The sequence below is a fragment of the Perca flavescens genome, chromosome 7 (genome assembly GCF_004354835.1).
Source record: "Perca flavescens isolate YP-PL-M2 chromosome 7, PFLA_1.0, whole genome shotgun sequence".
In the NCBI taxonomy this organism is placed as follows: Eukaryota; Metazoa; Chordata; class Actinopteri; order Perciformes; family Percidae; genus Perca; species Perca flavescens.
Genome location: NC_041337.1, coordinates 7,819,022 through 7,833,053, shown reverse-complemented (window position 1 = coordinate 7,833,053; position 14,032 = coordinate 7,819,022). Strand labels below are relative to the sequence as shown.

The window sequence follows — 14,032 nt, the reverse complement described above, 5'->3', positions numbered from 1 at the left end:
AAGGGCCGCAGGTCGGAGTCGAACCCGCGACCGCTGCGTCGCGGAGTGAACCTACTGTGTGTTCCTCCCGTCTGCTGGGAGGAACCTACTGTGTGTTATATACACAGTGTGTGTGTATATATATATATATATATATGGGCGCGCGCTCTACCAGGTGAGCTACCCAGGCGCCCACAAGTAAAACTACTAATAACACAGTGTATAAGTACTCCATTCAAGTTAAAGTCATTCATTTGAAATCTTAAGTAAAAATGCAGAAGTATTCTAATCAAAATGTACAATACCAAATACTTTATTGTCCCCTTAGGGAAATATGTTTTGGACTCCAAGCTGCAGCACCAGTTGTAGCAGTAACAACATTAAATTAAATAACTCAAGTAGTGTGAACACATTCTTCTTTTTAGAAATGAAATTAAACTTTCCATTCCCTGTGTGGGTGTCCCTGGACTCCTACACCACTCCCCACTACTGACTGAGGATGTCCTGTTAGGGTGTGTGTGTGTGTGTGTGTGTGTGTGTGTGTGTGTGTTAATGAGAGATGGGAGGGTAGAAACTCCTGGCTGCGTGACCACTCACACAGCCCTCCACATCAGAGCTGGAAGGAGTGATCTGGTGTCTGCAGGCTTCACGCAGAAAGGACAACGAGGCCTCAGGAGGGACCTGCCCTCTTCATCGTCTCCACAACACTCTTCATCAATACCAAAAGGTACGCTATGAAGTCCAAATCTATATTTATGGAGATGTACTTTTTTGTTGGAGGTGTGGAGTTCAAAAGAAGTGAGCTCACAGACCTCCGTAGCCCGCTGCTCATCTCTGATCCAGGCTACATCAGCCGCCACTAACATTACACACTCGCATCTCATACCAAACTGTCGCCGGTCGAGTTGAATTGTGGGTAACGTAGGCAAAATGTTTTTGTATTTTTTCTTTTTTTAGATTATTATTTGGGCATATTTAGGCCTTTATTTGTATAAGACAGCTGAAGATGTGAAAGGGGTGACACAGGGGGGGAATGACATGCAGCAAAGGGCCGCAGGTGAGCTACCCAGGCCCCCAAGGCGACATGTTTTGACAAGGAAGAAAAATGTGTGTGTGTGTATATCTATCTATCTATCTATCTATCTATCTATCTATCTATCTATCTATCTATCTATCTATCTATCTATCTATCTATCTATCTATCTATCTATCTATCTATCTATATATATATATATATATATATATATATATATATATATATATATATATATATATATATATATAGTGTCCATGTGAGTCAAACAATGTTATAGGAAGCAGAGATGGTCCGATACCGAAGTACTGGAGTTTATGCACCGATCAGATACCACGTAATAAAGCCCTAAAGAAAAATCTACGTTAAAGTAGTTTATTTATGTTCTTTTTCCGTTACAACTGAGAATAAAAGAAAGTTCTGGGGCGTTCATCGTTTGTATTTGTTCATGTTTTACAAAGAGTTTAACCTGAGCTAGACAGACAACAGAGATATATAAATCAAATCACATCCATACAGGGATAGTAGTAAACAGCTGTTAAATCATAATAAAATATATGACACACTGGTATCGGATCGGTACTCGGTATCGGCCTATACGCAAGTTCAGGTATCAGAATCGGTATCGGGAGGCAAAAAAAGGTATCGGGTCATCTCTGATAGGAAGACTTAATCGGTGGAGCACTCTATAAATATTCATATAAATCAGCAAGTATTACTGTAATTACAAACTCAGCTACTCACAGCCCCTCAAAGTGAGAACTTTATACCAGAGATATTCAACAGGGGGTCTGGGGGGGCCATATTATGTCTAAAATGTTTTTGAAAGTTTCATTTTTTTAAAAATTCAAATATGTCTGAAAATATACAATAAAATTTATCCAACTTATTATTTGGAAAGATAATTCGTGAAAAGAAAAGCATTTAATTTACACACTGAAGATAAGCTTAATATAGGTAGCCATACACTTAGGCTTAAGAATTCACTGTGCCTTCCACATATATGTTTAACATTAAAACATGATGTATAAATAATATATATCTATTCATTTTCATCCATCCGGCCCAGTTTAACATGCGACTCAATTTTATACAATATATGTACAGTAGTAGGGGGTCCCTACTCCGTCTCTCTTTCAGCTAAGGGGTCCTTAGGGGTCTTCAAAAACGCTGCGCTATACCATCTGAGCTGCACTGCAGGCGTTGGTGGTTGTGAAATGGCTTTTTAACAATCTGCTGTGGTTTTAGTACCCACCTCTGAAAATCTTTGGAGAAACATTTGACCCCTGCCACCCCCTCCTCCTCCTCCTCCTCCTCCTCCTCCTCCTCCTCCTCCTCCTCCTCCTCCTCTGCGTGTGTGTTGTGTAACGCCTGAAAACATAATCAGATTAACCCCAAAGTAAACCACGAAACCCTTTCCCTCTGCTTTTCACTGCAGACCATGAGCGCCCACGAGCACAACCACTCGCTGGACTACTTCAACGGCACCCCGTGGTTCGTCTACGAGTGCACCCTGGAGCTGGATTCTTTGACCGACTACCGGCGCATGGCCCTCTTCCTCATTTACCTCTTCATCTTCATCGCGGGCCTGCTGGAGAACGCGCTGGTCGTCTGGGTCAACTGGCGCCGACGCCACTCGGCCAACGGGGTTCTCTTCTGCATCATCAACGTCAGCCTGTCGGACCTCATGGTGATCGTGATCCTGCCCTTCTTCATGATGGAGGTGACCATGGACAAGGTGTGGCTGTGGGGCCGTTTCCTCTGCAAGGTCACCAACCTGGTCTACGTGGTCAACTTCTACAGCAGCTCCTTCTTCCTGGCCTTCATGACCCTGGAGCGCTACCTGTCCCTGACCCGGCCCTCGTTTCCCGCCTTCTTCCCCGTGCTGGGCCGGCGCCGCTGGGTGCTCTGCGGGGGCCTGTGGGCGCTCTCCTTGCTCCTGGCTCTGATGGAGAACGTCCACGTGGATCTCCTGGAGTGGGACGAGCCGGGCTGCTACATGCTGCCCGCGCACAACTACACCGAATGGTTCGTCTCGGTGACGTTCCTTTGCCTGATCTTCCAGTTCGCGGGCCCCGCCGCCGTCATCGTCACCTGCAACGTGCTGATCGCCCGGGCGGTTTGGACGGCGCCGGACGTGCGGGGCCGGCGGGACGTGTGGCTGGTGCACGTGTACTCGCTGGTGTTCGTGGCGTGCTGGCTGCCCTACCACCTGGTCATGTTGCTGATGATGATAGACGACCTGAACCCGTTCCTCCTCAGCTGCGACACGGTGGAGGCCCTCTACTTCGCGATCAGCGTGGTGCAGAGCCTGTCCCTGTTCCACTGCGTGGCCAACCCCATCCTCTACAACTTCCTCAGCAAGAGCTTCCGCAGCAACCTGATCAACACCGTGGTGACGTACATCCCCAGGGAGGGAGCCGCGGAGCAGGCGGGAGCTGGGACCGAGCCCCGCGCTCCCAACGGAGGCGGGGGAGACGCCGGGAAGCAACGCAAGTTAAGTAACGCCAGCACCAGCCAGTCTGATGTTGGATCAAAAAAAAAAAAAAAAGAAGGAAAAAAAAGAAACTGAGATAAGAAAAGAGAGAGAGAGCGACAGGAGCGAGACGGAGCTGAATCCAGTCTTTGTGCTTCAGAATACCGGAGGCTTAGATTGCACAACATCTCTACTCTGGTAGTGTTTGTTACGTAACAGAGGGGCTCACAAACACCTTCCTCTCATAATCCACTTCCTGTTTTATATCATGTATCTGATCATCAACGGAAGAAAGGCAGGAAATGTTTGATGCGCTCCCACAGGAACTCATGGTAAACCTTTATCTCATGGCACAGAAGAATAGTGCCACACCAGGAATGTGTGTAAATAAAAAATAAATGTGCGGTCCGTCCAGTGCCGCATAAGAGCAATCCTCATAGCCACATAAACGTCATCACAAATCTAACAGATAAATCCTAATTCACGTTACTAAATGCTTATCTGTTCCTAGATGCCGCTGTAGTCTACATGTGCTGTAACATGTTTGAAATGCAATAAAACACCATCAAACACTATTTGTATGGATTTAAGCTGCAGAACTTGTGTTTGTACTTTGTAATTTTTTTTTTTTTTTGTGTGGCATTTTTAGGCCTTTATTTGAGAGGACAGCTGAAGACATGAAAGGGGAGAGAGAGAGGGGGAATGACACGCAGCAAAGGGCCACGGGTCAGAGTCGAACCGGCGAGGGCACATTGGGGAACACGCGCTCCACCAGGTGAGCTACCCAGGCGCCATAGTTACCGTTAAAAAAAAAAAAAAGAAGGCAAAAGTAGAGCAACGGCCAAGCATGGCGACCCGCTTAATGGGTTTATTTTAACCGAGGACGTTTTTTTTGCTGTCCTTGCACATTAGCATTACTTCCCTTTCTGTCTCCATCTGGAATGGGTCACGTTCCAACAGTTTAAATGATAACAAGGCCCGAAAAAGGAAAAGGGGGGGTGTCGAAGTCTGCAGATGGCACAATAGCAGGAAGAAAGAAAAAAAAAAAAGGGGGGGGGCAAAGGTCACAAGCCCCTGGAAGCAGGAGGTTCACAATGCTACACAGGTTTCTGCAACATCGTCACTGGAATCCTGATGATGGATGGGTTTGTTTGTTTTTTATTGCGGTTCAGGACGCTTTAAAAAAGGTCATCGTAACAACAGAATAATCTTTTTCGGGGGTGACAAACTGTTTTCCTAGAGGCATTTATTGGATTGTTTTTCAAAAACAATATAGAAACAAAAAAAATAAAAATAAAGGCATACAAAATATTATAGTTACACTTTCATCATAAATATGAGGTAAGACACCAAATATCACACTGAAATTGAAGTAAAAACACATTTTTATGTTACAATGGCAAAAAAAATGCACTCATTTTATGTGTCATGTTGTACCTGTGGATTGAAAGAAAAAAAGAAAAAAAAAACTGTTATAAAGACAGTTAAAAAGTCTGAAAAATAGTGATAAATATAGGAAAATAATTTGTATGCTACCTTGATAACAGTGTGATCATCAACCACTGACGTTTAAAAGCCTTATCCTGGTATTTTATAAAGATACAGACTTGTTTGGAGGAGTAGATGAATACGAGCGGGGGGGGGCGCGCTGCGTGTCGGTCAACGATTCGGCAGCCTCCCTTCTTGCACGGACCCACGACAGGATACACACCATCACCGAGTGGCCTCTTTTCCTCTTAGTTCAAGGAGACCAAGCTCTCCAAAACAGGTCGACTCGGTAAACGGCAGCTGACAGATAATGTGTCCACGCTACATTCTAAAAGTCTAAGTCTATTATTGAGCTGATGCCGTTAGTCGATTAGTTGGATTTGCTGCTTCTCTATTTTTAATTTTTATAATCACCATTAACTGAATATCTTTGGGTTTTGGACTGTTGGGTGGGATAAAACAAGCTATTTGAAGATGTCACCGTAATGTAGGGCTGGGCAAAATATTAAAAGGTCCCATGGCATGAAAATTTCACTTTATGAGGTTTTTTTAACATTAATATGCGTAATATTAATTTTCCTGGTTTTAAAGGCTGCATTACAGTAAAGTGATTTCCTTTTCTGAACTTACCAGACTGTTGTAACTGTTCTATTATTTGACTTTACCCACTTAGTTATTATATCCACATTACTGATGATTATTCATCAAAAATCTCATTGTGTAAATATTTTGTGAAAGCACCAATAAGTCAACACTACAATATCGTTGAGGTATCGATATCAAAGTATTTGGTCAAAAATCTCTGGATATTTGATTTTCTCCATATCGCCCAGCCCTAGTTAGTGATGTCACTGATTTAGAACGCAAGCACCAATCAGAGCAGACTGGGCTTTTCAGGAAGGCGGGGCCCAAGAGCTCAGACAACATTCTATGTTTTTTTTTTTTTAATCAAAGCATGTAAACCTATTTTAGTAGACCCCGAGAGTACAAATGTGACGCTGAAAAAGTAGAACAGGGGCTCTTTAACTTTAGAGCAATTGTGGACAACCGTTTTTTAAAAACATTTCGACATTTTTTACGGCAATTTAAAATAAGAAAAAAACGCTAATGAAAAGAATGGTTAGTTTCAGCCCTCTTCGACTACCGGTATTATGCAGTACGTGGTCCACGGCAACCAGACGCAGAGGAGGTGTAGGGGAGAAAACCACATCAGGTGTCCACAGCGGGCAGCGGCTCTTTCGAGTGATCATTGTACATGAAGGTCTGCTCAATGTTGAAGTCCGGGGGCAGGTGGTCCTTGTGGAGCTCCATGTGCGACGACACTAGCTTCAGCGTGGAGAAGAAGAGGCCGCAGACGGTGCAGCGGTACATGAGGGCGCCGGCGTGCGTCTTCAGGTGGCAGATCATGGTGGAGCGGCCCCTGAAGAAGCGCTGGCACACCTTGCACTGGTAGGGTTTCTCCCCGGTGTGAATGCGCAGGTGGTAGGTGAACTCCCCCGAGTGGGCGAAGCGTTTGCCGCAGTAGCGGCACCGGTACCATTTCTCGCGGGCGCCCGCCGCGCCGGCTCCCCCGTCCTGCCCTGAACTCCCGTTGCTCGTCGCCCCAGAGGGCAGGCCGTGCACCGACCCGTGATAGAACTTCTCCGGCGCGCCGAAACTCATCCCCAGCCCCGCGCCCAGGTTGCTCATTTTAACCAGGCCACCGACCTCCCGTTGAGACGCCGCGGACAGGGGGCACTCCAGGGACTCGGCTTTACGTTTGCCCGGCCAGCCCTGGCCCCCGGCGGCCCCGGCCCCGGCCAGGGACTCGCTGGTGTGCAGGCTGAGGTGGTACTGAAAGGCCGAGGTGGAGCGGAAAGTCTGCGGGCACAGGAAGCAGTGCAGCTCCTCCGGTCCGGCCGCCGCCGCGCCCGCGTCCGGCCTCGCCCTGTACGCCCTCAGGGCCGAGCGCTCCCTCTCCTTGGCCGCCGCCTCCTCGGCGTGGGCGATCATGTGTCGGTCCAGCATGGCGCGCTCCACGAAGCAGCGGGCGCAGTGTGGGCAGGTGAAGACGGGCAGCGAGAGGTGGGCCAGGGCGTGCCACAGCAGGGAGCACAGGGAGAGCTGGGGGAGGTGGCACACGCCACAGCTCAGGCTCTGGGGACACACGTGGCTCAGCAGGTGGTCTTTGACCGTCTGGGAAGGAGGTAAAAAAAAAATAAATAAAAAAAAAAATGAATGTGAGGACAACATGAAGCAGGTGGTAAGAGAGTAACTCCATATTCTTACTCTCTCTCCGTGTTACTGTCAGGCGTCTCTTTGGGAAATCAGACGTCTCAACGTACTGTAGGCTTCATTTAAGTTAGAGTTCCACTTCAATTACTGGTTCTTATATTATTCCAAGAGTAAAGAATCCTCTGAATGCTACAACAACCTCAGATCATTCGCCATACTTTTAATGGTCTGATTTAATTTAATTTTATTGGACTAAATGGCTTTTATCTTGATTGACTTTTTTTTTGCAGCTAGAAACTGGCATATCCTACACCAAAAAGAAACTGTTGAATGTCCGCTTGTCTCGCATCGCCGAACCTATCTCCACAGCGCTGTGGAGTTAAGGTCTGGCTACACCACGGATGCATTCTGGGATAGGAGGAATATTTCTTTAAACCAATCACAATCGTCCTGGGTGGCACTAAGCTCCGCTAAAGTCTCGGGAAGGAACAATCCAGTACCGGGAGCTATTTAAATGAGCTGGATACATGGTTAAACCTCATCGGCTCGGTCCCAGTTAGCAGACTGATCTCATTAAGAAGCGTATGTATGTGTTATCAAGGCGCATAATCGCATTTTTTGCGCATTTATGAACGCCGTTTGGCCTGCATTGACCTACATTACGTGTGAATTGTATGAAAGGATGGAAGTCCGCAGAGGGAGGTTGGTTGGAGTGGCTGGGATGGGTAAAACACAGGACTTTCACCCCGGGGAGCCGGGATCGCCTCCCACGTATGGCATTTTATCAACTGTTTTTTTGTTTAAGCCTTCCCCAATGTTTCTGTCCTAAACCCAACCGTTTGTTTTCCTAAGCGTGTGACGTTGGTCACTGTTGAGGTTCCCAATGTTCTTTCCCTAAACCCCCCTACCCCGATTTTATTTTTTGCACGCGTGCAATGTTCTCTCGATAGCACGGCACGTTCTCGGGATAACACGCCATTTGGCTTTAGGAAAGTGCCGTGCATGTTTACACAAAGTCACGACGCCATGTTGCAGTTAGAGAGGAAATGCCCTAAAGACATTCGTTGTAAATCTTTACAATCTTTCCCCGAAAGAACCAAGCGCGCCTGCCTTGTCGCACTATCCAAATTCTTTTCAAACTTTGATATTTTCAGCGGGTAGCTCGCTAGCTCAAAGTTAGTTGTCGTTTCCCGAAACGAACAGTTTGAGAACGGCGACACGCGGAGAGCGCAAGGCGAGGGACAAAGCCTGACGTCAGACGTATTGGATGTCAGACTTTGTCGTGGATGTGCACTTCCATCGATCAGGACTAAATGTCCACCCACCTGGAAGTCCTTGCTGAGGGTCTTGGTGCACACCGCACACTGCAGCTCCAGTCCTTGGCTGCCGTTGGTCAGCGCCACCTGCGGTATGGCGTAAGTGGCGGCTGTCTGGCGGTGGTGGCGCAGCAGTTTGGTTTGGCTGCAGAACTGCAGGTGACACATGTCGCATGTGAAGAGCTGCACCCCCACGTGGGAGAGGGAGTGGGCCACAGCGGCGGCGCGGTCCGGGAACGAGGCCCCGCACACTCTGCAGTTCCCCAGCTCCATCAGGTGGGTCTCGGCGTGTCTCCTGATGGCGGCGGGGTCCGCCGGGAGGGGCACCGCGCAGGCTTTACATGACAGCATGTTCCCTGTCACCTGGAGGAGTGAAAAGCATTGTTTGTGTTGGGTTGACTTGGGGCTGGGCAATATATCCATATTATATCAATATCGTGATACGAGACTAGATATCGTCTTAGATTTGAGATATCGTAAAAGCTTAAAAAGGTCCCATGGCATGAAAATTTCACTTTATGAGTTTTTTAACATTAATATGAGTTCCCCCAGCCTGCCTATGGTCCCCCAGTGGCTAGAAATGGTGATAGGTGTAAACCGAGCCCTGGGTATCCTGCTCTGCCTCTGAGAAAATGAAAGCTCAGATGGGCCAATCAGGAATCTTCTCCTTATGAGGTCATAAGGGGAAAGGTTACCTCCCCTTTCTCTGATTTGCCCAACCAGAGAATTTGGCCCACCCATGAGAGAGAGAGAGAGACATCACGGCTTTCAAACGAGCAAAGTGGCAGTTGGGCAAGGCCACACCCCCACCCTCCACCTTTGCCCCCCCCCTTCTCTCTCCTCCTCAATAGCTACAGACACAGAAATGGCACATACTAAGGAAAGCTCATTGTGGGACTGGCTCTAGTGGCTGTAATTCTGCACCAAGGCTGAATTTTGGGAAAGAGACTTCAGATACAGTATTAGGGGACCACTAAGGTCTATATAAAAGAGACTTCAGATACAGTATTAGGGGACCACTAAGGTCTATATAAAAGCATCCAAATTGCACCATTTCATGGGACCTTTAAGTTTTTTAAGTCTTGGTCCTGGTTTTAAAGGATATATTACAGTAAAGTGATTCTTACCACACTGTTCTATTATTTGCCTTTACCCACTGTCATTATAACCCAATTACTGATGATTATTTTTAAAGAAATTTTGTGAAAGCACCAATGTCAACCCTACAATATCGTGGTATGTTGACATTGAGGTATTTAGTCAAGAATATAGTATTGATTTTCTCCATATCACCCAGCCCAATGTTGACTCATGTTCATTTGAAATTAGAGATGCAGCGATAGAGATGACCGGCGACCGGCAGGTCAGTCTGACATATTCCGATTTCATGCCGGTCAACGCTACAATTAACTGACAACAGAAGTAATACGAGTTACAGTTCTCAAGGACCCACACACACATGAACCTCGTGAATTAACCTGCAACATGTCAGCTGTTTGGAAATTCTTCAGCGTGTGTGCAGAAGATAACAAGTTTGCGATATGCAACACCTGCAAGGAAAAAGTAGGGACGACACCAAAAACCAGAATCACATTTTTTTAGTTGGATATTGGATGTGAAAAAAAGCAAATGGTTCTAACATTGCACTTTAGATGTGTGAGAGTTTCCCCACACAAGGAGTAATTTATATAGTTCTATTTTATAGTGATCCATTATCTGTTCAAAAAGATGTTCTATGTTCTGTGCAAAATCTTCTAGGGCTGTTCTCGATTGAAGAAATTCTTAGTCGACTAACACTCATTCAATTGTATCGATTAATCGATTAGTTGATTTAATCGACAGATCTGAGATCTGAGTTTCTCCGCAAAGAGTCATGCAAAAGCACCACTTACCAGAGATGTGCCCGTACATTTCTTGGAAATAAGTCATTCAGCATGAAAAAAACATCAAACATGACTAATCGACTGAAGAAATCTAAGTTGACTAAGACCAAAACGACCGATTAGTCAACTAATCGACTAAGAGGGAGCAGCCCTAAAATCTTCTATTAAAGAAAAGATAGAAAATAAATACTGGCGTGTGCTGTAAAGTGGTTAGAAAAAATGAAATCGAAATCGGCTAAAATCGGTATCAGCTCAAATAAAAATCGTAATCGGCCTAGAAAGTTGTAATCGGTGCATCTCTATTTGAAGTATTTTAAAGCTGAGAAATGCAATCGTTACCTGGCTGCTGGAGTTCCCCCCCTCTCCGTTCTCCACATACACAAGGTCATCTTCATCGTCCTCCTCGTCTCCCTCGTCCATGAAGTTCTCGTCGTCGCTCAGCTCGATGACCTCGCCTGCCAGCTGTCTCCACCGCTCCTCCTCCTCCTCCTCGGCTCCCTCCGTGGCTCCGTTCCTTCGCAGGGCTCCCCTCCCCTCCTCGTTCTCTCCCTCCTCCACCTCCCCGAACACCAGCCTGCCGTCCCTCCGGACGTCCACCACGCCGCCCTCCACCAGTCCCACCTGCAGGCCGCCTCCACGCTCCTCCGCGGACGCCGCCGGGGAGTCGGCGAAGGAGCAGGAGTCGGGCGGCGCGGCGTCCACGCTCTGAGGAAGAGAGCTTCCTGTGCTCTCAGAAACCATTCGTCCATCTGTGTCTCTAGAGCCCTCGCGGCTGCCCTCTGCCGCCGCCGCCTCCTCCTCCTCCTCCTCCTCCTCCTCCAGGCCCTGCTCGATCTTCAGCTGGAGCACGGGCCCCGGGGGCAGCGCGCCGTCAATCGGTCCGCCCGGTAGCGGTTGAGCTGCAGCCGTCTGCCCGTAGCCGATATGAGACTGCATGTCTTCTGCCTTCAGCTCCAGAGACAGAGCCCCGGCGTGAGCTTCGCAGCCGGCGCTGGCCGTTCTGGCTTGGAAGACGGGCGAGGGAGCGGCGGCAGGGGTCGGGGCGGCAGACGAAGACAGAGACGAGCAGGAGGCGGCAGAGGAACACACAGACGACGCAGAAGCTGCACCAACGGCAGCCACTGTGGACACCGCAGCAGCAGCAGAGACCATGCTAGAGTCCAGGGAGCGGTCTTCAGGACTACCGGCTTTACAGTTTGCCGACCCAGAAGCCTGCAGGTCGGGGAAGGTGGCGTGACAGGCCCTCACCAGTTCACCGACGCCCAGCCTCTCAGCCAGCTCGTACAGCACCCCGACGTCTATGAGGTCGGTCAAGATGTCCCCCGTGTAGACGAACGTCAGCACCTTCTCGAAGTTGGCCGGGGAGATGAACTCCAAAGAGAAGGCGGCGGTGGACGAGGCCGGAGACCGGGCGAACAGGTTACGGAAGTACGTCCCGGCGCAGGCCAGCACCGCGCGGTGGGCTGCGAAGGTGCGGTTGCCGACTTGCAGGAACACATCGCAGTACTGGCGTGACTGGCGGCAGCGGTTGAGCTCGGCGAGAAGGCTGGCAGCGTGGCCGGGACCCTGCAGCCGGATCCTCATCCCTGCTGCAGCTCCTGGTGCGCTACAGTCCAACTGCAAGGGGCAGGGAAGTCGGTCAGGCACAACCGAAGAGGAATACGTGTGGTACCTTAAAGGTGCTCTAAGCGATGCCACGCGTTTTTTAGGCTACAACGTTTTTTTGTCACATACAGCAAACATCTCCTCACTATCTGCTAGCTGCCTGTCCCCTGAACACACCGTAAAAAAACGCGTTCTCTGTAGACAGCCCAGGCTCCACAAACGCCAACAATAACAAACCGCGCCAACCTGCACCACCAAACATAACAAATAGTGTTCCACCGTTTGTGGAGCCTGGGCTGTCTACAGAGACCGCGGTTTCTTTCTTACAGTGTGTTCAGGGGACAGGCAGCTAGTGGATAGTGAGGAGATGTTTGCTGTACGTGACGAAAAATGTTGCAGCCTAAAAAAAACCTGCGTCACATCACTTAGAGCACCTTTAACAGGCAGGCAGCGTTTACTTTCGGTCCAATAATTGAATGTGCAGTCAAGGCCAAAGAACGTACAGCATGTTCCGTTGACTGTAACTAAACATTTTCATTATTAATCGATCTGTTTTATTGTCTATAACATGTCTGAATTTCCCACAGCTCAATATGAAGTTTTTAAAAGTGCTCGTTTTGTCTGAACAACAATCCAAAAACCCAAGACATTCCGTTTACAATGACACAAAATAACATTACAGTCGCGTTAACAATATCACCAAGTGACTATATGTCTTCAAAACAGAGCTGTTTCTGGAGACAATTAGAAGAACTATTAAGTCACTCAGCTTTAATTAATAACATTAATAAAGACCACAAAGACTAAGTGTGACATCTTGTGTAGTCATGGACTAACCCCTTAATTTCAACATGACATCATAACACATACTTTTGTCTTTGGAAACACATGCTGGACATGTGCTACTTTGGTTGCTGTCTTCAATTATTAGTCTATTACTTGAAATAGTAATCGGTGTATTGATTTACAGTGAAATAGTCAGAAAAAAAAACAGACTTCCAAACAGGACAGCTGGGGCATTTGCACCGGATGTTTATGTATTTTAGATTGTTGTTATAAATACTTTAAAGTCCTTAATAAAACGTGAGCACGTGAAAACTGTAGCTGTGGGTAATCTGATATCTGTCCCGCCAACACATACAAATAAATGTTTCCCAAAAAAATCGCTTCGTTTTGGCCGTAGACTGTACACACAACTAGGGTTTCAACCCATTTTACACTCTGAACTGACATTTTATACCTACACCATTTATTCCACCAAGGGGCTAACTGAGCTTAGCCAGTTTTCCAGACACATTATGATCATGTCAACTCTTTTCACTAAATCAGACACGCACGTCTTACAGATTTATTCGCAACAAAAATCCTTCTCGCTCGAATGGATTCGTCTCGTTAGTCTCGCGATTGTGACTTACCCATTTAAAAGACGCTGGTAGGTGACGGACCTGCTCTTTGTTTTAAAGCAGAGCGGTGCTCGTCCACGGACTGTGGTAAATCTTAGGAAATTATCACCCTTCTGACAGGCCGTCGCATGTTGGTGACGTATGTCAACAAGAGCGCGCTGCAGGCGCCCCCTGCAGTCTGGATGAGTCATACCAAAGAATTTCTAATACAGGCTTTGGTCATACTCAAGTGCACTGTAAAGACGCAGACGGCATGCTGGGATACCACTACCGTCAACAGTGGTTAAAAAAAAGGAACGGATCAGTGGCCGAGCGGGTGCACATATGCCGAGGGTTTATTCCTCGACGCAGAAGGTCCAGGGTTCGAGTCCGCCCTGTGACGGTTTTCTTGCATGCCTTCCCTCCTCTCTCTCTCCCCCTTCATATCTCAGCTTTCCTATCCAACAAATGCAGAAATGCCCCCATCCCCACACCCGAAAAAAAATAAATAAAAGTAGGCTAATAAGCCATTGTGCATAATGAGTACTTTAAGTCTAATTTGATGCAAATACTTTGCTGGTTTTTTTTGTGTTAAATATTAGTTAATTTTCTCTCTTTGAGCTTTAATCTTTACTGTATATAAAATCTTTTTTGTA

At 47.3% G+C, this 14,032-nt stretch overlaps 2 protein-coding genes across 2 annotated transcripts; one reads left to right on the top strand and one right to left on the bottom strand.

The window, feature by feature from the left end:
• Window positions 1–589: 589 nt before the first annotated feature.
• On the top strand, window positions 590–4,049 carry ackr5 (atypical chemokine receptor 5). Its single transcript, XM_028581886.1, has 2 exons — window positions 590–706; window positions 2,451–4,049. The coding sequence occupies exon 2, from the start codon at window positions 2,454–2,456 to the stop codon at window positions 3,582–3,584; it is 1,131 nt and encodes a 376-aa protein (XP_028437687.1). The 5' UTR covers window positions 590–706; window positions 2,451–2,453; the 3' UTR covers window positions 3,585–4,049.
• Window positions 4,050–5,909: 1,860 nt separating this feature from the next.
• On the bottom strand, window positions 5,910–13,495 carry zbtb39 (zinc finger and BTB domain containing 39). The gene is made up of 4 exons (XM_028582039.1): window positions 13,410–13,495; window positions 10,729–12,006; window positions 8,516–8,869; window positions 5,910–7,151 (listed from the first exon to the last, which is right to left on the bottom strand). Exons 2-4 carry the CDS (start codon window positions 11,971–11,973, stop codon window positions 6,186–6,188), a joined length of 2,565 nt encoding a protein of 854 aa, XP_028437840.1. The 5' UTR covers window positions 11,974–12,006; window positions 13,410–13,495; the 3' UTR covers window positions 5,910–6,185.
• Window positions 13,496–14,032: the final 537 nt, after the last annotated feature.